The 24,713-nt window shown below is 41.0% G+C and overlaps 1 protein-coding gene across 11 annotated transcripts in view; it reads left to right on the top strand.

Annotated features, from left to right (window-relative positions):
- The window catches only part of LOC117575473 (polypyrimidine tract-binding protein 1), a 164,533-nt gene that overhangs the window by 33,771 nt on the left and 106,049 nt on the right, over positions 1-24,713 (top strand). For all 11 annotated transcript variants that reach the window (XM_034259693.2, XM_034259699.2, XM_034259697.2 and 8 more), the window contains one exon: positions 6,430-6,528. In XM_034259693.2, coding sequence (XP_034115584.1) covers positions 6,430-6,528 — 99 coding nt within the window. Of the gene's footprint in view, positions 1-6,429; positions 6,529-24,713 lie in introns of those variants that run through there.

The following is a 24,713-nucleotide window of genomic DNA, read 5'->3' as shown; positions in this document are numbered from 1 at the left end:
TGCTGGTTGCTGTTGGCTGCTTCCATTTGTTTAGCGCTTCAAATTGGCTGCCTTCGTCATGGTGTTGTTTTGTTTATGTGCAATACCCAGTGCCAGCTGTTCTGTTGGCCAAAGCGGGTATGCTCAGCTCCCAAGTAATTCTATGTATAGCAATTTTTTAGCTTTCTTTGATTATTTTAGCAAATTGCAGCTGTGTATTTTGCCAAGCTTTATTGCTGAGTGTCTCACAATTGAAGTATTGTGTTTTACATTTCTATCTTTTTTTGTTGTTGTTGTACCTTTTGGGCCGCCTGCTGCACAATGCAATGGCACAATATTTGTTTTGGCTGTAAGAAATTGCTAAAACGGACAACACAACGCACAACAGCAGCCGCCACACTTGAAGCAGACGGAGCAGAAACAGAGAAAGAGAGAGAGAGAAACAAACTTCCGAAACTATTGCTCGTAATACTCTCGTATCAGCAGCAGCACTCACATGTTATTTGGGGGCGCGAGACTCATGAGAGAAGGATGAGGATGGATGTCAGGAATAGTTCAAACATCATCAGGTGTTTTCATTTAATTTGCTAGAAATGTTGTCTGGCTGCAAAACGAAAAAGAAGAGAAAAAAACTCTTGGGGAAAATGATGAAAATGTGCGCATACTAGACGAACTCAAGTGCCAGAGCAATTCGCCATAGAATTCTCAATGTTTTCTCTCTCGACTTTCGCCTTCTACTCTACACTGCAAGAAATCGCATATGTCAATAATGTGCAAGATTTCCGAGAATTCTTTTTGACAGTGTGTGTTTATTTACGCTTTTTATCAGCAATTGCTCAGGTAGTGCTTAAAGATGCCAATATCTTAAGCTGAATCAAAGCATATGCCATTTTGTTGTTCGTTCGCTCGTTGCCGCTTTCAAGTTAATTAACAGCATGGAAGACTGATTGCTGCCAGATGGTTGTGTGTGTGTGGCACGTTATTCTCTCACCATCAATTGCCAGAGGATAACGGATGCATTTTCGACTAGTAGCTGCAATTTTGCAGCCGCTCTTTTGTTTCCATTCATTGTCCGCGCCAACAACAAAACTTATGTACTATGTATGGCTGGAAGCTGTGCTGTGCTGCGTTGCAACCTGATTGCAGTGTCACCTAAACCATTGTGCGTTGACATTTTTAATTACACACAAACACACGGTCTGTGTGCTGTCAACAAGGTAGAGGTGGCATGCTAAATGATAAATGATAGCTGCTGCTGTTGCTGCTGATGCAGCTCGTTGCAGCATGCAACACGCATACGTCACGTTTGCCAGCGGCATTCAACTCCATCAAGCCTTGCAGCAGCAGCCGCACAGAAAGCTGACTCTGTGTGTTCCTCGAAGGCTTAGGCCAAAGCTAGGCACGCAGAATTACGGTGGCTCGGGATTGAGTTTTGCAATTGGGCCGTGCAACGAGTGTATTGCATTGTTCCTTAAGCGAGAGAGTGAGAGATGAGCAAAAAGGGGCAACAACGTTGCGACAGCATCAAAATGCAAAGCAAACAAACGCAAAACGCAACTCATGGTGTCGTCGGCGGAGACTGAGTTCTGAGTGGCGGGTTGTGTCTTCTTTCTGGTTGTTGCGGCTTTCAGCAGTAATGCAATTTGATGCGGCACAAAACCGCACAAATGCACAACCCTCACACACACACACTCCCACACACATGAAACATTTTAGACTCTGAGCAAGTTGAAACCGTCGCCGCTGCTTCTGTTGCCCTGGCGGTTGAAGTAAATCCTTAACAGAATAGGATTTTCAACACATTTGCTGGGCTCGAGCTTGAGCTGTAGCTTGAGCGTTTTTGTGTTGCATAGTTTTAGGCGTTGCATGCACAGCGCTAAGCCAGGCATTTGCCGAGCATTTGAAGAGCAGATGGGGAAGGCGTTGGAGGGGGCATCAACATCCCCAGCCAGTCAGTAGTCAGCACAGCACAAAAGCACGCTATTATTTTGCACGCTTCACTCCTGTTGCTGATCATGATTATCTTGGTGCTTCCGTTCAATAGCCAACACCAAACACGGCATCGTCCTCATCCTTGTCGTCGTCGTCGTCGCCATCGTTGTGAAGTGAATTTATGCAAATGCTGCATTTTGCTTTTCAATTTCGTTTACTTTACAATTCCCTTTCAGCATTACCGCTTTCTCACCCCGCTTTCGTTTGGAGCATCGACCAAGTTTTGTGTGTAGCAACTTCTTGCCGTGTTTTCCTCGAGCATTAAGTTTTTGGGCACAGTTGCGAGCTGGGTTTGTGTAAGAAATATGGGCGCCATTCTTTGCATAAAGTGTTGCTGCTGCCTGTCGGCCAACTCCTCCTCGTTTGCCTTCATCTTGATGGGGATGGGCGATTTTTATTTACTTTCACTGGCTTTCTTTTTCTTTCACTTCTCATGCGAAATCTGCACAATTCAGTTTACAATTCTTTGGGAGCAGTAGTTGCCGTTGCTAAGTGTCACAAATCTAAACGATTTTAGCTTTTTAATGCGCTTTCCTTGAGGGCTTCGATTGATGCAGTCTTGCCGAGTGCACGACATGAAGCCAAAGAATCTCTTGAGCTCCTTTCTACATCCTGTGTGGGGGTTTGTGTGTGTGTGTGCATGTCGAATGGATATGGGATCGACTATGCAAATCTGTGGGCTTATAGCGTAAATATATGCAGACATCTTTCGGTTCTTTTTTATGCCAGTTTTACACACATTTTTTATGCGTTTTCTTTTGCATTTCATACCTGCTAGATTGTCCAATTCAATGTGTTAAAAGTTTGTCTAATTATGCAAGTAGATGCTGACGATTTTAATTAAATTGATGTTAAGTTACAACTGGCAAATAAATAGGTCATAAATTCCATTAATAATTGAAGCATATATGCGCATAAATAGTATTGGAAAATTTGCAAAATGAATGACAATAAATAATTCACAGAAATTAGTTAAGCCATAGCGAAAAATTTTAATTAATAATTCCCAAAAATGTAGTTAAAATTTAATTTTAAAAAATGTATTAAATTGCGAGAAAAAAAGTGAAAATTTTAGACGGAAATCAATTTTTGTTTTGATTTTGTTTTTCTGTTTTTTGTCACTTTGATTTTTTTTCATAATTAATATGAAAATCCCTTTAATTTGTAAGCTGCAATTTTCATTTGTACACACGCAGTTTTTTCCGCAATAAGTGAAACCAAAAAAGTTAACATTGCATTCGCATTCATTTGTCATTATTTGCGATTAAGTTCAACGCGCTGTGGCCACTGAGTCATTCAGCCGAACTGAGTGACTGAATTGCAGTTGGCAAGTTGGAGCCCCGCCCTCGACTATGACTAGCCAATCCACCTGTTCATTAACCTGTGCGCTATTGTGTACAATATCAGTGCCAGGGGCTCATCGATGCAGTCGCTGTTCCGCGCCCTTTCCCACGCCCCCTCCTTTCCCTGTTTCCCCAACATTCAATTTGACGTGTGCAAAAATGTTCGCTTCATTTGCTGTGTGCGGCTGTCACAGCTGTTGTTAATGTTGTTGTGTATTGTGGGGGGGTTTTCCTCATTGTTGTTGTTGTTGTTGTTATTACTGTTGGCATTGCCCCAAAGCGGTGCACAGTGCAGAGGAGTCAGCCGAGTGGAAAATGCAACGGCAAATGCCATGAACTTGTTGCAATGACAACACCGTGACAGGCCGCTACTTAGCTTTGGGCTTCGCCATGCTCTGTGCTGCATGCAGCATGCTGTTGCATGATGCATGATACATGCAAGTTAACAGCACATTAATCATGGTATGGATCGCATTTGCAGTAGGCAGTGCAGCAGTGTGGCATGCCGCCCCTAGAGCAAATTTTGTAGCATGAACTGTAAACTGTAAACTGAACGGTGGCGTCTCGCTCTCATTGCCGTTGACATTTATTACGCTGCTTAAACGCCAAACGTAGCAGGCCACAAAAGCTGGACAAATTAACGCGTGGGTGGGCCAGACGGGAGTGCGGCGGGGAGATCTCTCTCTCTTGGATCTCGGATCAGAGTCATGCATCAATGTCAATGTTGTGAAGTAGTTGAACTGCAAAATACACTTCTGACTTGCAACAGGACGAGTGCACTATAAGTGTGTATATATATATGTATATAATCTTATATACATATGGCCAGCATATGTCTCGGTTCGCTCTTGGGATTGTGGTTGTGTCGCGTGTCACCATAAAAACGTTGCAACATTGTTGTAAGTCAGGCAACGTCAATTTCCGTTTGTTGTCGTCATTAAAATGCAAGCAAATCGGGCCATGCCTGGCTGCACTTTGCCACTCAAAACATTCTCCACTCTCTCTCTATCCTTGGGTGTATTCTATGTGCCACATTTTGGAGGTGGCAACAGCGATGTGTTGCTTGCTTGCTCCCCGCATTAGACTGTATTCTATTAATTAGTTGCCAACCCAATAGCAACAACCGAGTCGAGAGCACGCGCGACACTTTTCCTAGCACTTAAAGCAATTTGCGTTTGAAAATGTGAATTTTGAAATGTGGTATGCGGCAGCGTGGAATGTTTGTTGCCCCCATCCACAACCCCTTTTTCTCAACGCTGTCAACTCACAAAAAACATGGGAGACTATGCGTAAACAAACTGACAGCTGGTTGACAGACAGCTAAAGCGAGAGTGAGTGAATGAGTAACTAAGTGCGGCGGAGGCAGAGCTATAGATACTTACCTGGTAATCGATGCCGCCGTCTCCACTTAGATTGACGCGTCGCCTTTTGCTGTTTGTCAAATTGAAGTAGACCACCTAGTTGGTAATGTGATTAGAAATAACTCGTGTTTTAACATTTCTTTGGCATTATACCATCTACAATTGCTCACAAATTGCTTGAGCGCGAAGTCGACACCGAATTCAAGGCCGGAAATTGAAATGTTGTAAGTGCATGCAACACTTGTTTTTGTGTAGCATTCTGAGAAACGGTTTTTTGGGTGGAATTTAGTTTTGGTTTACATTTTTTTTTATGGTGTCTTGGCTGTTAATGCCACGGGCAATGCAAAAGTTTTGACAACATTTGCCACTTTGTCATGCAATTTTAATTTCCAACGTTCGCCTGCGATTTTACTTTGTAGTTTGTCGGACTCAAAAGCATTGCATTGCATTGCGTTGCGTTGCGCTCGTATTTCTGACAAAGTCGAAAACTTTTTATACGTTGCTGAGGAAAGAAGAAAAAGGGTGTTGCAGGCAGTTATGATTTACTTGCCACACGCTGTCCCCAAAACGAAATGCAGCGCAACGAAATGAAGCCATCAAAAACGTTGACGTCGTTACGCAAAAGCGGAAATGACAATGATCATCATCATGATTGAGATTGCGATGACGATGATGATGATGATGCCAAATGAAACGTTCGGGCACAAGTGTGCCAAGCAATGGAATGTGGTTGTGATTTTGAAGCCCAGTCCCTAGGACACAGTCGTAGTTCCCGGGCTGCCTTCCACGACTGCTATTAAAACGCGCGAAATTGAAAAGGCGAAAAATTGCAATGCCAACTGAATTGGCAAACTGTTGGACACCAACGAGCAGCAACAGTGAGGCGACAGAGAATACAGTTTATGGGGATGCAGAGTGCTCAAAAAGCTGTCAACTATTTGATGACCCATGTTGTTGTTGTTCTTACTTGTCGCTGCTTCCCCTTCTGTTTCGGCATTGTTGAGCAACTGCTGCTCATAAAAGTTTGCAACCTATATACCATATTTATTGCTGTTGTAGGGCTGCAGCAAATCAATTGTAAAGTCGATAAACCCTTTCTTAATAATACTCGCTACCTTTTAGGAAGGGTATTAGAACTTCTGATCAGTGCCAAAAATGGAGACGAGATGTATGCCAAACAGAAGTTTGTGTAGTATTTTGGTTCACAATCTGGTATATTTTGTACTCTGTGATATATTTTCAATTTAAGTATGTAAATGTACCAAATAAAGCTTTTGGTATGTGTTAGTATTTGTTATATGCTTGTTCGGTATATTTTACGAATAACGACAATTTATAAATATACCAAATAAAACTTTCGGTATATTTTGGTATTTTTGGGTTATTAATTCGGTATACTTGACGAATAATGTCAGTATAAATATACCAAATGAAGCATTCGGTATACTTTAGTATTTTTGGGTATATTAGTTTTGCATATTTTAAGTAAAACATAAGTTTATAAATATACCCAATAAAGCTTTTGACACATTTCAGTATTTTTTGGTATATTGGTATGGTATATTTTACGAATAATGCCGCAATGTTGCCTTTATTCAAAATGGATGGCGGCTTCATACACTTGAATGTAGTTTTCTCACTTCTTGTATTTATTATTTTAGTTTATAATTAGTTCCCTTAAAATTTGTGTTATCAGCTAAACGTCTCATCACAACTAACATGTCTTTCTCTTTGCTTATCACTTCTATTCACAGGTAGCGACCATGATGTCCTGCCCCCTTCCTATGCCATTACCAATACCAATACCTTCAATACACAAAGCTGAATACACACCGGTTCATATTGGAGTCAAGGTGAGTGCTCATTCCGCTGATATAATAATACTATATGATATGATGGTAGTAATAACAATAATAATAATGCTAGACAAAAGAATGAGAGAGAGTTTTGCGTGTCGCCCCATTATGAAATAGTAAATTAAGCGCATAAATGCGAATATCATGCAAATCGCGACCTCCAACACACACAAAAAACAAAAAAAAAAATGAAAGCCAACAAGTGGAGCAAAATGCTAAATGTAAATGGCACACATGGCAAGCAAGCAGCGACTTCAGCGAAGCGCCGCCACAGACAGGATGTGACAGCATTTTGAGTGGGGTTGGTCCATTGTTGACATTATTGCAAAGCACATAGAGCACACACACTCACACACACATGAATATGTATGTGTGCGTTTGTAATGTGTGCCACTAAATCAAATTGTTGCCACCAAGATGGTGTCCTCATCCACATCCTCTCATTTGACTACAACTTTAATGCGCAGTGATCACATTTTAATGATATCAAAATGCAGTGCATCTTTTCCATTGTTGTTGTTGTTGCTGTTGTTGTTGTTGCTGTCGCTGAGGGGAATAATGATGTCAAACCTGGAACGCGTCACGTTTGATAAATGCTGCAACATATTTCTTGATTTTGTTTGTCCTTTCGTTTAAATGCCACACATAAATCTATTTTTGAATGAAAGCCCAGACCCGTGGCAAAACGTGGCGTATGCGCAATATATATTTGGCTCCTTTTGCTTTTATTGTTGTCTCTCGTCTGCTGCTTCTGCTGCTTTTATCTGAAAGGAAACGGTGCTTATTGTTTGCATAATGGACGCTCGTTAGCGATGTCTCTATCTCGCTTGGCTCTGCGATCGGCGGGTAGCTGCTTTTAAAGCCGCATTTGCAAGTCTTAACCAATATAAATGTATTTTTAATTTGTTTCATTTAAAAGTGTCTCTTACTCGCGCCTACAAAGATATGCCATTCATCTGTCCAGCTGCTGCTGTTGCTCTTTATACTTTTCCCCCTTTTTGCGGCTGCAGTCAAAACTCTTTGTCAGTTGCGTTTAATAAATGAATTCCTGACCACCAAAAAAATGCATGGACAGTCCCCTGTTTTTGTGTGTGCAATAGCCGGCAGCTATAAGGCAGTGGAACGTTGGGCCACAAAGAACATTTAGTTTATGCAACACTAAATTAAAATTGTTGACAGTAAACCCGAATGGAAAATTTGTCAAAAGAGTTGAGCGGCTGCAGGGAAATCAAAGATAAATGTTTGTGAAATAACTTGTAGGGAACATATTGTGTGCACACACTTTGGTCACCAAAGACAAACAGATTTATTGTGCAACCGACCAACGCTTAAACCAGCAAACAGAAATTTATGCATTGCAATTGAATGAAATGAATTCATTCACTTGGTCATAATTACACTTTGTGTTCGCATTGCAGCATTAATCAGGCAATTAAAAATGGTTTGATTTTTAATCGCTCAGTCGCCGCTTCGTGTTGCCACAAAGATCACAGGTTAATTGGCAAGCCATAAATTTTGTTTACAATTCAATTTTTTTTGCATCTCTACATGGATTCTTCTTTTTTTTTCCATTTATTGTTATTATTATTATTATTATGCTTTCGTTTACGTTTATTTAAAAATGCGTCGGCAAACGGCTTAAACCGCAACTGACGCCTAATTATGAGGTGAAATGAACTGCCGACGCGGCTTGGATCTGACGCGACTAATTAAGGCAAATCACAGCACGCAAAGTAGTCCTGTCCTGCTCCCTGGCCTCAGGGTTACCTATCAGCCGGCCGGCCGGCTTGTCTGCGATAACGGGCCAGTTGCCAGTTCATAAAAAAAACGCCCCCGAACGTAGGCAGAAATTATTTAATAAAACGCCAGACAACAACTACAGCAGCAGTAGCCAGCGACAGTCGCCTCAGCGGGGTCAAATTTAACGAGCTGCCAGCCGTGGCTGTTAAACCCAATTTCCCATCCTCATCGTCGTCATCCTCGCACCCAACTTACACTTGACCGCACGGCATAAATCACCAAGGAGGGAATTGTTGGCGGCTGACTCCCCGGTTGTGATGGCCAGCAAAGGGGGTTGAAGTAGAGATTGTAGATGGGGAATGCAGCAGCCAGCAGCGGGTTGCCCAGTGGCATCTTCTTAGCTCATAAAAATGGTATTTTTAAGAATTCCCATAAAGGTGTGTGCGCCGGCCAAATTATATTTAATAACAAAAATAAGACAATGAAAATGAAAATGAGAAGAACGCAATTTTGAGCCAAGGGAATGGGAAGTCTGGACATGATAAAGCATTGTTATCTAATTTTAAAGAAACGTATCTTAAAGGAAGCAGCGGTCGTAAAACGTTTAGAATTAAAGCAGAGGAAATGTTTGTGGAAAGTGCTGTAGCAATTGCAAAAATTGTTGATATAGCTAATATGGTAACTTTTTAGATAATCGAAGACTACTGACTGCCACTCAAGTTGATCCTTATGCATTATTCATGTAATCGATCAAATAGTCTGTGTTGCACTCGCGGCAAGCACCATCGATAGATTTTGCCCTTAGCTTTTTGCATTTTTCGCCAAAGCCAAGAACTGTCCAAAAAATGTAGTACATTTATACCCTGTATCTGTGTTGTTCTGGGTGTGCTTAGTTTAAGGCAATTTTTGTATATTTAAAACACTATTAGAATATTCGAAAAAGTAATTACATAAACAGATTCACTTAAAAAAATAAAACAATGTAATATACATATGTATATATTACATATATATATTTTTTTTATGAACAAGTATTATTGAAAATCTTATTTAAGGGCCAACAAATTTATGTGAGGTATGAACGATTGTTTAAAGGCAGAAAGTATACACAAAATTCACAATTTAAAAGGAGACAAAAGATTTCTTAGAGCTAAATGTTTTTACAAAAACTCAAAATAAAAAATATAAATTTTTTGGTGATATAAAAAGTTGTAGACTAAAAACCTTTCCACTAATAAACTTAAAATGGTTTTATTTATGTCACAATGAAATTTCCGCTGCGGAACTAATATCATTTGAATTGAAGAGAAAGTTAATGTGACAATAAAGTATTTAAAATTGATGAGAATTTCATAGTTTATCAGCGCTGCAAATGCAGTGATTCCTCTGATAGATACACTACTTTGGCAGTTGCTACAAACGCGATTTTTTTTCTCTCTTTCTCTTGCTTGTTTGGCGTATTTGCTTTTCTATTTGGCCAAAAGCTGCTGGCTAAGAACTGCCGGCTAGTTTTCTTAGCTGACACTCAGGTGGTCTGGAGTGGAGCAGTAAACCTTTTTACCTTCACTTTGTGTTTCTTTTTTCGGTCTTGGTTCTCATTTTAGTAGTTGTAGTAGTAATAGGAAATGTTGCCCACTTTTGCATGTCTATGTCTAGCCCTTAGATGCTGGCTATTGCATTGAGTGTCTTGTCGTGTCCAGGGCAGGGCATAAACCTCAGTTTCAACTGTGCAGCCGCTTTTGACCGACCAGAGGGCTTCCGGGTGCACACGACGACGGTGTGCCCGAGAGTGCCGTTGGCTGTGTCTCAGCTGCTCCTTTGTCTTCTTGGTTCATTCGCGTACATTTGTTTTTCTTATGCTTGTTATTAATAATTTAAGTTGCGCTCTACTTTGGCATAACAGACGATGAGCCAGAGAATGACGACGACGTCGAGCAATCGAGCAGCATTGTTGTTTGCCTCGGCCGTATTTGTCCGACTATCTGTCTGTTGTATAGCAGTTGCTGTTGCTGTTGCTGCTTATCCTTACAAAGGATTGCGTTTCAGTTACATTTCGGGGCGTTGTGTTAAGCGCTCATTTCCCGCTGCCTTCTTCAGCTCTCATCTGTACTTTGTTTTATTTTTTATTTCCACTCAAATTGTTTTATTTGCAGCACAGCCGAGTTGAATCCCTTTTGCCGTCTTCCCTCCTCCCTCAAACAGACGCTCGACGCTTTATTACGGCGATTTTTCTTGAACGCATTTCGTGTGTTGTCGTTTTTCTTAGCTGTCTCTTACCTTTTGTAATTTTTATGATTTTATTTCCTCCTCTCACCTTGCGCGCGCTTTGAGTTGCCTCAATCTTTTCATACGCGATTGCGACTGAGAATGAGAATGAGTCTCCGACTGCGATTGCGACTGCGACTGTGGCTTCTCCTTTGTTTGCTTTTTCATTTTATTATTGTAATTCATATAAAAAAAGCGCAGACTTTGCTTGTTGTAGTTGCTGCTGCTGTTCGTTTACCACCCCAATCTTGTGTGTGTGTGTGTGTTAGTGTGTTGTGTGTGTGTGTGTGTTCCATAATAAAAACCTTTTTCAGAAATTAAAAAAGAAGAAAAAATAACAACAACAAATGAGATGCGAATCAAATTGCCCGAAATCCGTGCCATACAATTCACAAGTGAAAAAGGAAGGTAAAGCGCAAGGCAAGGCAAGGAATTGCGTATGCGCCACGTTATCCCCAAATGAGAGCAGAACACAACACAAATGCGCAGTTTTTGCACGCCGACATTCGATTTGATTTTTGCCTTGTGGCTTTTGTTATTGTTGGCTGTAGCAAGCGTTAAAAATTATAGTTATTTACTATGTACAATGATTGTTTGTTGTGTGGAGGAAGAGGAGAAGGTAATTCGTATTTTTACCAGGCCTCAAAGAACAACTTGAACACATTAGACATGCACACACGCCATCCTTTAAAATGGGAATTGCCTTGCCACCATTCACTTCTTTGTTCTCTCTCTCGCTCTTGCTCTCTCGTTCTTCTTTATCTCTCTCACCATTTGCGGAGGGCCATTACACAAGAGTAACTCGTAAGCCGTAACTTCGGCTGTAACTGTTACGGGTAACAACTACAACAAAAGGCTAACGTCTAACGGCTAATTATTCCCCCGTTTACGGGCTCAAGCACACAAAACAATCGTTAAACAAAAATATTATAGCATGCTCCTCATTTTCTGTGCGTGTCCAAACTAATGCGAACGAGGACATGGATAAGGATAAGGATAAGGATTTCGAGGACTGTGAGGACCGACGACGACTACCAGACGCATTATTCTTGGGCAAAAACATGCGTGTCTTGGTAGATATCAGGAAACGGATTAGTTAACAACACAGAGCGAGACTAGCAAGCTCTCTTGTAGAGAGTTGTAAGTCAAGCAATTTGGCCACAAAAAAAAAAAAAGGAGAAGAGACTGGCAAAAACTATACTCGAGTACAAGTACAAGGTGGTTGTGACGGGGGAGGGGCAACTTGTCAGAGAGTGGTGGGTGGAACAGCTTCCATAGAAATCGAAAAGGGATAGACATTAATTTCAATTAGGGCGTGTCGCCTGCTACGCCCCAAACGTTACTCAAGTTGCTTGCAACAGCAGCAGCAACAGCAACCGAAACAGCAGCAACAAGACGACAAGTAGCTGCTGTTGCTGTTGTTGCTGCTGCTTGTCCTGTCGCTGCTGGCCCTGCGGCTGTCTTAGTGTCTGTTGCCTCTGTTGTTCTTTTAAGCAAGCGTTTTGTTTACTATTTTTGCGTGCATATATGTAAGATACACATACACACACACACATACGCACACGCAGACTAGTTGTATGCGCATTATTTATTTTAGTTGACACAAAGGACAACAAGGACAATGTGCTCGTCACACAATAATAGCAGCAACAGCAGCAAGCAGCAACAACGACCAGCACCAAATTGCACGAAATGATGCAATCCCCAGATGTCTCGTTAAATTTTCAAAATAGAAGGGCGGAAGCTAAAAAACCATAGCATACTTTTGTGGATCGCCTAGCGGAGAAACGAGAAACGAAACGGAAAGCCAAGAAAAACCAAACAAAGTACTGCGAACGCTGAGAGGCAACAAGTTTAAGCAGTTATATAATGTATAAGAAAACACTTGAAAATTTGTTGTAATAGCGAAATTGAGGGAATAAAATCGTATTTCTTATGAAGGTTACACACACACACACCAGTCCAGTAGGGAGCCATTTCATTAGCAGCAACAGGAACATGTATTATTTTACAGTCTCTCTCTTTTATTTGGGTGCCAATAAATTTGTGAATATGAGCTTGTAAATACCATATTTACTAATATATTTCGGGTTTACTGCGGGTTTTCTTCATTTCATTTAATATTAAGAACTCGCCACTGAGAGCGTAAATTGTAATCTTGGCAATAAACCCCTTTTCTATATGTGTTTTCCTTTTTTCCTCTCTTATTGAAATAGATAAAGTATCATATAACTGTGGCATCTGCGGCTGCTGCTGGAATTGCTTGTTTAGTCGGGTATAATTAGCGTGTCTTTCTTTCATAATTTATCGATAGACGCAACATGGCAAAAGCTTTTGTTTAAACAGTTTGTGTTGAGTTTTGCGGGAAGAGAACAACAGTTGTATGTGTGTGTTGGTTGCTTTGCGTTTGCATGTAACAACAAATCAGAAGCAACAGCTGCGGCTTAAAAACTGCCTCTTAACTCTAGCCTCCCCTGAGGCGCAAGCGTTGCACAGAGCAAAATACACACACCCACACACACACATACACACAAGAGAAACTTGGCACCGCACATTGTTGACTTTGGCTTTACAGTTCAATATTTATTTTCGCGATTTTCACGCTGTGCAGGAAAAAGATTGCCTTTCGTTTGCCCAAAAAAAGAAACGCAACGAAGCAGAAGCAGAAGTAGAAGGAAAGGAAGCTTTTGTCAACTGTGTCGTTGTCATTGGCTGCTTCACTTTCTCGTAGCATGTGGACACAACAAACAAAACGGAAAGGACACATGCATTAGTTGAGCTTAAATGTCGTCCACAGTTGTGTCCTGTTGTGTCTCACTTCCTGTTCTCTTGTGTCCCTCCTCTCTCCACTTCGTTATGCTCTTGGCAAGTTGCAGGTGCGCGCGTCGAAAACTTGTTGACCAAACTCGAAAGATAAACACACTGTAACACACACACACACACACACAGAGAGAGACTCAGAGACAGTGAAACTTTTGGTCGCTTGCCATCGAAGCGAAAGTGTTGAAGTAGCGCAAACATTGTCCAGCCAAAAATAAGCATTATAAAATTCAGCAAAACTGAAAGTGAAAGCTGTCAGACGTTCAAACTACACAAAAGTTGTCGTCTCTCCCAAGATATCGGGGTATAAATAAAAAATAAAATAAAATGACACAAGAGCACCTTTGACGAGGCAGAACAGAATATGAAAAAAAAAAACCGAGAAAACACTCGCAAAACACGCATGCTTCAATCTCCCACACTCTGTTTAACTTCTGGCGATTTATTTGCATGTGCGCCTATAAATTCGTAATAAAAACTGCAAACGACCCAAAAGGCTGGCAAATGCCATCCCCCTTAATACAGTCATCAGCGAAAGGGTATAACATACGCTCCCCCTCACTTTCCTCTCAAGACAACCCCAAGAAGAAGTAGTAGCGAGAACTTGGCTGACTGGCTGGCTTTTGTTGTAACTCATTTGACATTATTATGTGCGCTTTTATGGATTCCAAGGCTCAACGTGTGAGAGTCTCTCGCCTTCTTACTGCCAATTTTTGGGTCTCGTCTCTGTATGTGTCTCTGTCTCCGTCTCGGCTGTCTAGGCAGAGGCACATCACACGCACATCAATAAATTTCCATGTGTCTCTTTTGGGTGTTACACCTCGTGTCTGCTTGGGGCTTGGCTTTTGTTGTAAAGTCCCTCACAAAGCTATGGGTAATTATTATTTTGGTTTATGATTTGAGCACTTTTCGGCATGTGTGCGGCATCTTTAGAATTTTGTTTATTATGCCACAGCGGCGAGCTTAGCCCAAGTTATAAGGTTAAGGTGTTTTTCTCTGCCTGGCGACATTAAATTTTAACTTGATATCGTACGTGGTCTGTCTGCCTGGCTCTCCATGTGTAGGCCGCTTATTTTATTGCCCTCAACGTTTACGGCTCGTCGAATAGTTAATGCGCTTTTCTTGTCGCCTCCTTTACTTTGCTTTTATTGTAGCTGCCCCCTTTTTTGCACTCATAACAATGCGGCAAATCCTTTACGCTGATTGGGCTAGTTAGCCATAATATCTATGGATAAAGTCATAAATAAAACTTAAGACTCGCTTTTGTCTGGCTAACGCGGACGCAGCGCGGCAAAGTCGTCAACTAAATGTGCAACTGCAAAAGCACAAAACACCTGTGAGCTGCAATTGTCATAGCTATTGCAACCAGTGGCAAGCACAGTGGTTGGTGGCACACTTTGAAGTAGACTGAGATTTAACTACAGCAGGGATTGAGATTGTTAAAGAATGCAAACTAACAATGATTCAGCTACGTGTTATTTAAAGTTCCGATTCGAAAGATACCAAGGAAATTATTTTGATAGAGTTTTTATAAACATAATATGTAAAGCAATGGATTTCAGTTGACTTTCACCAAAATATAAATATAAAATATTGTTTAAACATTTCTAATTTTTAAGAAATACAAGAAATATCAGTTTAAACTTTTCTATAAAGTATTAATTGAACATATTAAAGCTTTCTATTTGAATGTCAATAACCGTTTTCAAATAAAATACACAGCATCGATATAGTTTTAAATATGTATAATGAACTTATATTTTCTTTATGTTTTGCGCATCTCACCACACCGAATGTACAGGTAAAAACAGTTAAGATCAAGTATGACCATATACAAAATTAAAGGATATTTCAAACTAAATGCAGTCACGTTTGCTATGTTAATTATGATACATCAAATATGGGCACATTGACAACTGTTTCTTTATAAGGGAGTCTCTAAAGATGAATCAACATAAATGTCTAGTTTAAAGAAAAGTTATATTATAAATAACTATTAAATTATTACAAGAAATGCCTTCTTTAAAAGCTTAGCTTTAGAAATAATGCAACATAAGTGAGCACTACAATAATTTTAAGAAAATTGCAAAAACTTGAAGTGTGCATTATACAAATTATTTACTGCAATTTGGCAAATACTTTTGTTGAGGCCAATCGGGGAAAGTGGCTAGGCGACTATTCTGTACCAAGAATAAGTTTAAATTGCCAGATAAATATCGCATTCCCTTTGGGCAAACATATCAGACAGAGAGCCAGGCAGCCGGCAATACGCGTATCAGCGACACACGCTTAGCCGTCGATGCCACAAAACACTTTCATTGCACTGTTCAACTACTGCCCCCATGCTTGCTTGCTCACAATGCTCTGGGTGTTTCTTTCGCCTCCTCCACCATCAATGCTTCAATGCCCACATAAACCCCAAATCGTAAAAAAAAAGGGAAACCAACAAACGGGACGAGCGCCACTTGCACACAGAGCTCTCATAGAAAGCAAATACAAATATTGACATTGCATATGCGATTGGCGCGCTCGGCGAGTTGCCTCCAACTGCCAGCCTCTGCCTCTGCTTGTTGAGCCTTTCATATATCCTTAGCAAGCAGCAGCAACAAGAGCAGACGGTTGATGTGAGGGAGAATTGTTGGGCACGTAAATGTGTAAGGAGTTGCGGCAAAGATTTTTACCTTTACGATGTCAATATAAATTTGTATTCGCATTACAACAATAAAAGGATACCCACGACATCAGCATCAGGGCATCGGCAACAACAATTTCTGATTTATGGCGCTAAAAGTGCACTCAAACACAGCCGCAGCAGCCACAGCAGTCGATGTCGATAGCGATGTGGATGTCGCTGCTGCTGCCGCCATCCTAAGAGCTACGCTCGTCGTCGTCGTCGTCGTCCTGGCAGAGCGCAATATGGCGACGTTTTTAATTCCACAGATAACAAAGCACTCGTGGCAAAAGCTGAAAGCCAACGGTGCAAAGCGGCAAACGGCAATAGCAAATGGTAAATGGAAAATGGCAAATGGCTATGGCAAATAGAGCACACAAGAAGCAGCATGTGAACCCAATAAGCCGAGTCGCGTCGAGTCGGCCTGTTGGATCATGGCGTCCAAATAGAGCGCGATTCGCATGCTCGATAAAAATCGAACTTTAGCACAAAAGAAGGGGCGAGAGCACTGTGCATTGCTGCTCCCTTCTCACTCTCTCGATGAGGATGCAACAGGCGCAACGATAACAATTTCTAATAAAACCGCATGACAGCCACCAAGGGCCAACACACACAGAGGGAGACACACACATGCATAAGCCCTTTTTAGTAGTTGCGCGTGCAGTCGCCAAAAGGAGGAGGAGGAGGTGAAGGAGGAGGATTATTGCAGCGCTGAGCAGCGGCTTCTTTTGCTCCATAAAGTGGCACATAATGTTCGCCCGAATGTCGCTGGCAAATAAATCTGCGATATTATTGCAAAGCCGCATGCCACATGCTGCTGCCTGCTGCCTGCATTGCGTATACTTGATGACTCCTCTGCCAGTCCGCTTGTCTCTTTTCAACTAATTGCTTAATTACTCGAGCAGATTGAGAAGCCGCTTCTAGTGGAACATTAGCCACAATATTAATAAGAAAATAACTTGAAAACTTCTTGTGCTCAGTTTTCTTTACTTTCTCTCGCTGTGCGCTGTGTCTCTGCCCCCGTTTTAAGTTCAACTCTCGAGGCGAGCAATTGAAATGGGCGACGCTCGAAACAAGGCCGCAAATCGGCGTGAAATACTTGAGCACTCAAGTGGGTTGGCGTTCAGCGTTCAAATTGTTCTTGTTGCAGCACAACGTTTTGGGATTGGGGCACGAAACGTTGGGTATTATTGAAAACTTTGCGGCATACTTTGCACAAACCCTTTCTGTTATATACATACATATATATATATTTTTTTTCTGCGCTCTGAAATTGTATGCAGATTCTGGCATTCTGACGCCGCAAATTTCCTGCGCTTCTCCCTTATTACCCATTGTATGACAGCAGCAGCAGCAGCATCGAGTCTGTGAGCCAGCCCCTAAAACTTTCAATGGGGTATTTATTTATATTTTTTGCATTGAGTTTGCTTCATTTTCTCCTTCTTTTTTTTCTTATCATTTTATTTATTTTGTTGTTGTTGTTGAAGCTTTTGCCTATTTACGTGGGCGCTCTACTTGTTACCCGCAATTTGTCTTAAGTGGCAGTCAGCACCCAACCAAGCTCTCAACAGCAGCGGCAAGGCGCTTCCCCGCCTCCTCCTCCTGCTACTCCTCCTCCTTCAGGGCATTTCCATTCATCGCGTGCGCGGCGGCAACTGCTTAGGAAAGTGTGAAAAAAGCGTACAAAACGCCATAAAGTATGCAGAGCATTTGCATTTGGCATTCAACAAGACAAACACAAAATGAAGTGCGAAGCAGAAGCCGCGACAAATTTTCAACTAACCAAGTTCGAAAAGCTTTCGTGTCGTTACTAAACTAGACAACAAGTTACTCTGTGAAGTTGGAAGAATGAAATATTGAGTTGAAGTACATAGTATAAAAGAGTTGAACTCCCTTTAGTGATCTACATAAAGTTCATTTTACATTTGGTTTTTTGAATTTATAATTAATTGTAAAATAAGAGAAATATTCTTATAGAGTAATACAGAAGAGTTGAAGTTCTCTGTTGTAAGTTCTTCATATTTTCTTAAATAACATTTTATTTTGAAACAAGAACTTTTTGGTTCAACTCTTCAACATTATTTCAAAGTTCTTATTTCATGAGCTTAGTAACCAAAGTTTTTTTTAAATTTAAATCTTTTCATTTTTAAATTTGTAATATTTTCAGTATGAGGTTAAAGAAGTACTCAGATGAAGTAATGAAGAAAGATGATATTACTATTTTTAAATATTTTTATGATCAATATATTTTATTATATATATTGATTGTAAATTAATAACTTTTTAGATTTGATCTTTAATATACCTGATCTGCAAATATTATCATATTTACATCAACCTTTACCGAAAGCAAACTTTGCACTTGCCAAGTTCTATTTACAGGGTATTTAGAAAAAAGGAGAAAAAAGAATGGGAAAAGAAAAGGATGCATAGCGGGGGGTGCAGGGAACAACAACAGAAAGGGTTGCTTCCTTTAGAGTCAGCCGCTACATTTTTTTCGCTCGTCGTGCCTGGCTTTTGTGCTGACAAATTCAGGCGTGATAAGTTTTATGTGCGCTTATTTGACTGTTTTTAAATAGACCAGCGGGGCAAGGGTTCGCGTGGGGCAGTTTTTTTTTTCGTTTTTTTGTTGGGTTTGTCACGCAAAAGTTAAATAATTGATGTTGACAATCAACAAAGCAAATAAAGAAGCTGCCGGCGGCAAGAAAATGAACGCCTTATTCAATGCCTTAGATGAAGTGGGCAAAACATGTTTTCGCCTTTCATTTCCCCAATTCGAGAGGGTTTCTCTGTCTCTGTTTCAGCTCTCTTCGTTTTCGAAATTAATAAAGGCATTTTTCGTGAGCGGTTTTGTGCGTTTCAAGTGGCAACACGGGCCAGACGAGTCGACGACCCGTTTAACTCGAGCAATTAAATAAAATAAAATTAAATTTATTAATCTCTGCTCCGATTCCGTATCCTCTCCCTTTGAGAACAAAAGTTTTGACAAATATGAGGCTAAAAAGCATGAAATATGCGTATTAAAAACGTATAATAATAAGTTTTGCACTGAATAATTCACAATCGAAATTAATTTGCCCCCAAAAAAACTGTGGTGTGGAACATGTGCAGCAATTGTTGTGTTTTGTCCTCATGCCTATAAATATTAAAATCTTATTAACAAGAAGCTGAAGTACGTGCCTGGGCACAAACGGGAAAAAATGGACAAACATTCACTCATGCAAGCAATTTGGCAAGCAAGAGAAAAGGCAAAGGAAAATATGTGTCAATTGGGAAATCTATTTTGCGGATTTGCGTGCTCCACTCAATCAAAGGCTCTGAGACGTTTCAACTGCGCCTAAAAGTATGCCCCAGCATCTCGCACATATCAATACTGAATCAGAATTGCAGACAACAAACACACACACATACACATACATCTCTTCCTTTACACCTGAGCAGTTACATTCTGACCAGAAGGCAAGAAGAGATGGCGGCTGATGGCCTGCTACGCATATTTAAGTAAAACTTCTGCCGCCGCCAACGTTGTCCACATATAAATAAAACATTTGCGGGCTGCACAAAGGATGAAACGGTAGATGGATGACCCAATGGCGCAAGATGACAGCAGCAGACGGTTGGCAGGATGCAGGATACAGGAAAATCCCTTTACGATCTGGAAGGGCGGCTACAGCAACGGCAACGGAAGTGCGTACAAAATGAAACAAACGTTACGCTACTGACTAAGAGAGTGGAGGAGAGAAAGAGAGCGAGAGAGGTGGGTTCATTTTGGGCGCCTGGATAGCTTCAGACTTCTTGCTCAGCCTGCTTCTCTGCTTGGTCAAGCAGATGTACATCATGCCAAAGGGGGGAGCAGCAGCAGCAACAGTAGCAGGCATAAAAAGCAGCAGCTACCAAACAGTTTTTGAGGCCACATGAAGATGTCGACGACGACGACGATGATGGCGACGTCGACAGCGCCATTTCAGCGTATTGCAAATTGAAATTGGAATTGAAAGAAGCGAAACGAAAAAGGGAGAGAGACGAGGCGAGGCGGGTCGAGGTTAGGTGAACGTCAACGAAATGAATTCTGGTCGCTAACTGGCCATCCAGCTGGCTTCCTGCTGGGCAGCAGGCCGAAGAACGTCGAACGCATTTGCTGGTGGCATAATTGGCGCTTATTTCCTGGACAGCTGCCGACGATGACGATGACGACGCAACGGCGACTTTGTCAGAGTATTTCATCAAATGTTTTGTGCCTCGATTTCTTGTTGTTTTCTTTTTTTTTATTGGTCACTGGACGATAAAACTAGAAGCAGGGGGAAGGAAGAAAAGTGCGGGAGCAACGCTGCTCAGTTCTGTGATTGACAGCTGCAAAAGTTTTTTTTTTTTTTGCGTGCGCCAGATTATGCATAAATCTCAATAAATTTCAATAAGCAAAGTGAGCTTCGTCGTCTCCCTCGCAGATTTGAAAGTTTTTTTTATTTGAAAACGTTTTGTTGCAGGCAAAGAGATTGTGAAGAGAGAGATCGACTTGTGGGTGCATTGCGTTTTGCATGTGACGAAACTTTTTTAAGCCACTATCGGGTGCACTCTTCTGACAGCCTGACGTGCTGTGACTTGCTGTCTCGTTCTTTATCCCTCGAACGAAAAGTTGAGCAAATGAAGCGTATTAGGAGCAAAACTTTTAATTGGTCAAATGGCCCAACATATTGTGCACTTAAGTGACTTACGCACACAAACACCCCACACATACACACACACAAAGTGCAGCAAACACACACACACACACATACTAGGTTGACTTTTGAACTTGCAACGAGTGCAAGAAGAAGAGCTAATGCTAAGCGGATTTTGCTACAACAGACACAGACTCTGAACTTTCGCTTTGCCCTCGTGTGCTTTTTAGTTGCCCAAAGAGACAAAGTCGCCCACAAAGAGAGTGACCTAAAAGTATGTTATAAAAACGTGATGGTAGGAAAGGGTTTTTCACAGTTTTTCCACATTTACAATGTGGCAAGCGAGCGTTCAGTAATTTGAATATTTTCTACCTGTCAATTATTTAAGCGAAAATATGAGACTAAGCTTTTTGATATGCCAGAAAAATTCCTTGACGAGACGTCGGCTGTCGGCTGTCGACTGTTAACTGTCGTGTCGCTCAGCCAAGCAGTCAACAGAGTCAAATAATCATAATCATAATGTTGCAGAACAACGTCACAGCAATAGCAACAGCAGCAGCAACAAGCAAATCTCCAACGACCACTTAAATCCAAGCACTTCAAGTCAATCAAGCAGCTTAAAAAGCGTCAGGGAGCAACAGAATCAGAGAGGGAGGGAGGGAGGAGGGGCAGACAAACCGTCAAGCCAAGTTGAAACTCCTGTGCTGATGACGCACAAAATGAGAATCAAATCCTCGAGGACCGCAGCCAGAGACACAGAGAGAGAGGAATCTTACACTGCCGCCTGTCAAGGAAGCGAAAAATACATATATATATGATGTATATATATATTTATGTTTGATAAAATATGCTAAAAATGAGATAAGTAGCAAAAATCCCATTGGAGCCTACTGAAGAGACAAGTGCACGCACACAAACTCACACAGATACACACACACACATACACACACTGACACAGAGAGATACTCCCATCCATCCACTTGTAGATAAACAAACATGCGATTGCTTCGTGTTAGTCCAGCATGCCAAGGATTCAATTTCTCAAAAGGAATTTTTGAGCAGGGCAAACAGCAGGACTAGAAGGAGCAGCAGAGCAACAGAAGCAGCAGCAATGTCTTTGCAAGGATTGGGGGGAAAACGTGTCAATAGTGGCCATCAGCTATGCTAGCACATTGCAAGTAAATTACAATTTAAGTGAATTTTTCATGGTGTCGACAACAACGAGTGCGGCAAAAAGGGCTGAAAGAAAGTTCAGCATACAAACGTAAAGCAACATTTTAAGCGTCGAATGCGGCAGCAAGAAATTCGTCAAGATACAATCATACCAACAAGAGAAGCGACTGGGATTCGTATTCGTATTCGTTTGCGGGGCTTGGGTGCAAATTGAATGAAAGTGGCAGAAAAAATGTTGCTGAATTATGCAACAAGATTCTGATGTATCAGATAAGCTAATTTGCGCACATGAAAGCCAAGGGACTTGAAATGTAACCAACTTCAGCGGGGAGCGTGAGCGTGAGAAGAGGGGAAGTCAGAAGGAGTTTGTGTGTGTTCGTGTGTGTGGGAGAGTTTGGAGCAGCTTTAAGGCGACGACAAGCAAGTAGTTTGCTCGAGCGGCAAGTGGCAAGCGGCAAGGCGAGAGACACACGCAAAGTTTGCCACTTTTGGAGTGTGCTCTTGTGTTGTCTGTCGCTTTGTCCCTCGCTGACAGTGCGTTTTAAAGCTAATAGCAGTCACTTCATTTGTGTCACTCGATGGCACTTCACACGTGACAATGGCAACAACAACGGCACACACACATATATGTGTTTACTAATGTGGGTGTGTGTTTGTGTGCTTTGTGCGAAACGTGGCTGCAAGTTTACAAAATCTCCAAAATAAATACAGCAGCCAAGCAGAGAAAGACAGTCAGACACGGACTTGAACTCTTGCTGTTGTTGTTGCTGGCAAGAGTCGAGAGTGGAGAGTTGAGAGCCACGAGGGATTTGCATTAGCAGCTGCCTGAATGCATATGCGTGTAATGGGCCACCATTATATATGCAAAACTAAAGAATTAGTTACACATACACAACATTTGACACATCATAGCAGCCAGTGTTAAAGGCTCTTATCACGGATGTTAAGTGTCAGCCAGCAGCAACAAAGCAACGGCAAATGGCTAGCTTAATCCTCAACTAATCACGTTGAGATCAGCTTGAGATTTGTTGGCATTATTGTTGAACAAAGGGAATTACACGACTGAATAAGTTTTATATTAAAGAGGTTTTGCTAATTTAGGAATGAGAAGAATTCAGTTAAATCTGGATGAAAATTGATAAAGAAATGATTACACAATTTCTATTTTACTTATTATCAGAATTAATACTTTCATGTAAACATTCAATTCTTCAAGTTTTATTTGAAAAATGTTAAAGAATCGCTTTGTATCTGCAAGAAAACTGTTAAAGCTAATTTGATTTAATCCGCTAACAATTTCAGAATATTCATTTCATTTTTAAAATATACTTGATTGTAAATTTGAAATTCTTCAACTTTTAATTACTTGAATTGTTGTTTTATTTATTCAAAAAATGAACAATATTCGTTATAATATATTCGTCATTTAAATATTTTTGTAATTTATTTTACTTGAAATATTTATGGATTTCTGGCTAGATCATTGAACTGATTTTTAATGCCATATTTTCTGTCTGTCAATGGCAAATAAATTGTGTTATATGGCGATACTTAGATGACTGTTTCTAAGTATTAAAATTTACATTAATTATACATATTTAAGAAACGTATTTATATGACTTTTGAATACTGGTTTTTAACAAAGGAATTGCACTTGAAAGTCTTTCAACTGTGTTGTTTATTATACAAAACCTGACGCAAATTCTCTTTAGCTTGCTTTTTTCTATCTTCTAATTTGTTCAACTTTGAGCTGTTGAACTAAGTAATTTGAACGCTAATTTGCCGCTGTCAACGTGTTAATTGAACAATGTCAATTTTGTGTGTTCTTTTAATGTGAAATGAGTCATTAATAAATGCAAGTGAAGTAAATGCAATTGCCATGCAAAAAAAGAGTGTTGTGCATTGAAATTGATGTTAATCGATGTTCAATTAATTATAAAGCGACATCAACTGCCGGCAATTTGCCAAAAAAAAAGCGACGTGCAGCAGAAACTGCAACAAATTCTTAGTGCCATTTGCAAGAAGCACGCTCCTCATCATCATCAGCTTCATTATTGTCGTCATCATCTTGTGTTGCCTTGAAATTAACACTTTGCAACCTAATTTGATATTCATGCACTTCTCATGGGGGCGCGTCGCGTCGGCGGCAAAACTTTTGCCTAGCCAAGTGACAGGCAAAGTGACTGCTGCAATGCCGAGGAAAACTCAGCTCGCATTGAAAAGTGTGAAAAATTATAATTCCCCAACTGAGACGTGGACGACGATGACGACGACGACGTCGTTGCACTGACTGCCGCCGCTTGGCTGTGTTTTTCCGTTAATTTGAAGCCATGTTAATGATAAAAGCCAACAAAGGAAAGCCAGCCCAAGTCAGGCAGCCAGCTTCGGGCATCAGGCGCTCTCTCGCCTTTAAGCCGACTGATTTTAGTCCCTTTTGCCAGCCGCGTGTTTGTCTTGCCACAGTTGGAAGGGGGGACGGGAGGCGGGTTGTTGTAAGCCTTTTGACGACCACCTCCCAACATTTCTTTGCATATAATTAAAAAAGAATGAAACAAGAAAGTGCTGCTGCAACGTCGCCCGTTGAGCATACACGACTGCAATATACCGCACGAATGGAGGAAAATTCCTATAATTTGTTAGTAATCTCCAGCGGAATTTTCCGCATCTCAAATGCCGGTTGTGCCTTGACTTTTCGGCCAGGTATGTGCAGCAAGTTGAGCAGAAAAATTTGTAAGCTCTCATTTTTTTTCGGTTATTGTTTGGCCTTGTTATTGTTTGTGCCCCTCTTCTCCCCTCTACGTTTCTTTCTATCTCTGACACTCTGTGTGCTCGTCTTCTTTCGTGTACTGGCGCTG

This window comes from Drosophila albomicans, chromosome 2R (assembly GCF_009650485.2).
Source record: "Drosophila albomicans strain 15112-1751.03 chromosome 2R, ASM965048v2, whole genome shotgun sequence".
Classification (NCBI taxonomy): domain Eukaryota; kingdom Metazoa; phylum Arthropoda; class Insecta; order Diptera; family Drosophilidae; genus Drosophila; species Drosophila albomicans.
The sequence above is the reverse complement of the archived record's forward strand: the minus strand, read 5'-3'. Positions and strand labels throughout refer to the sequence as shown.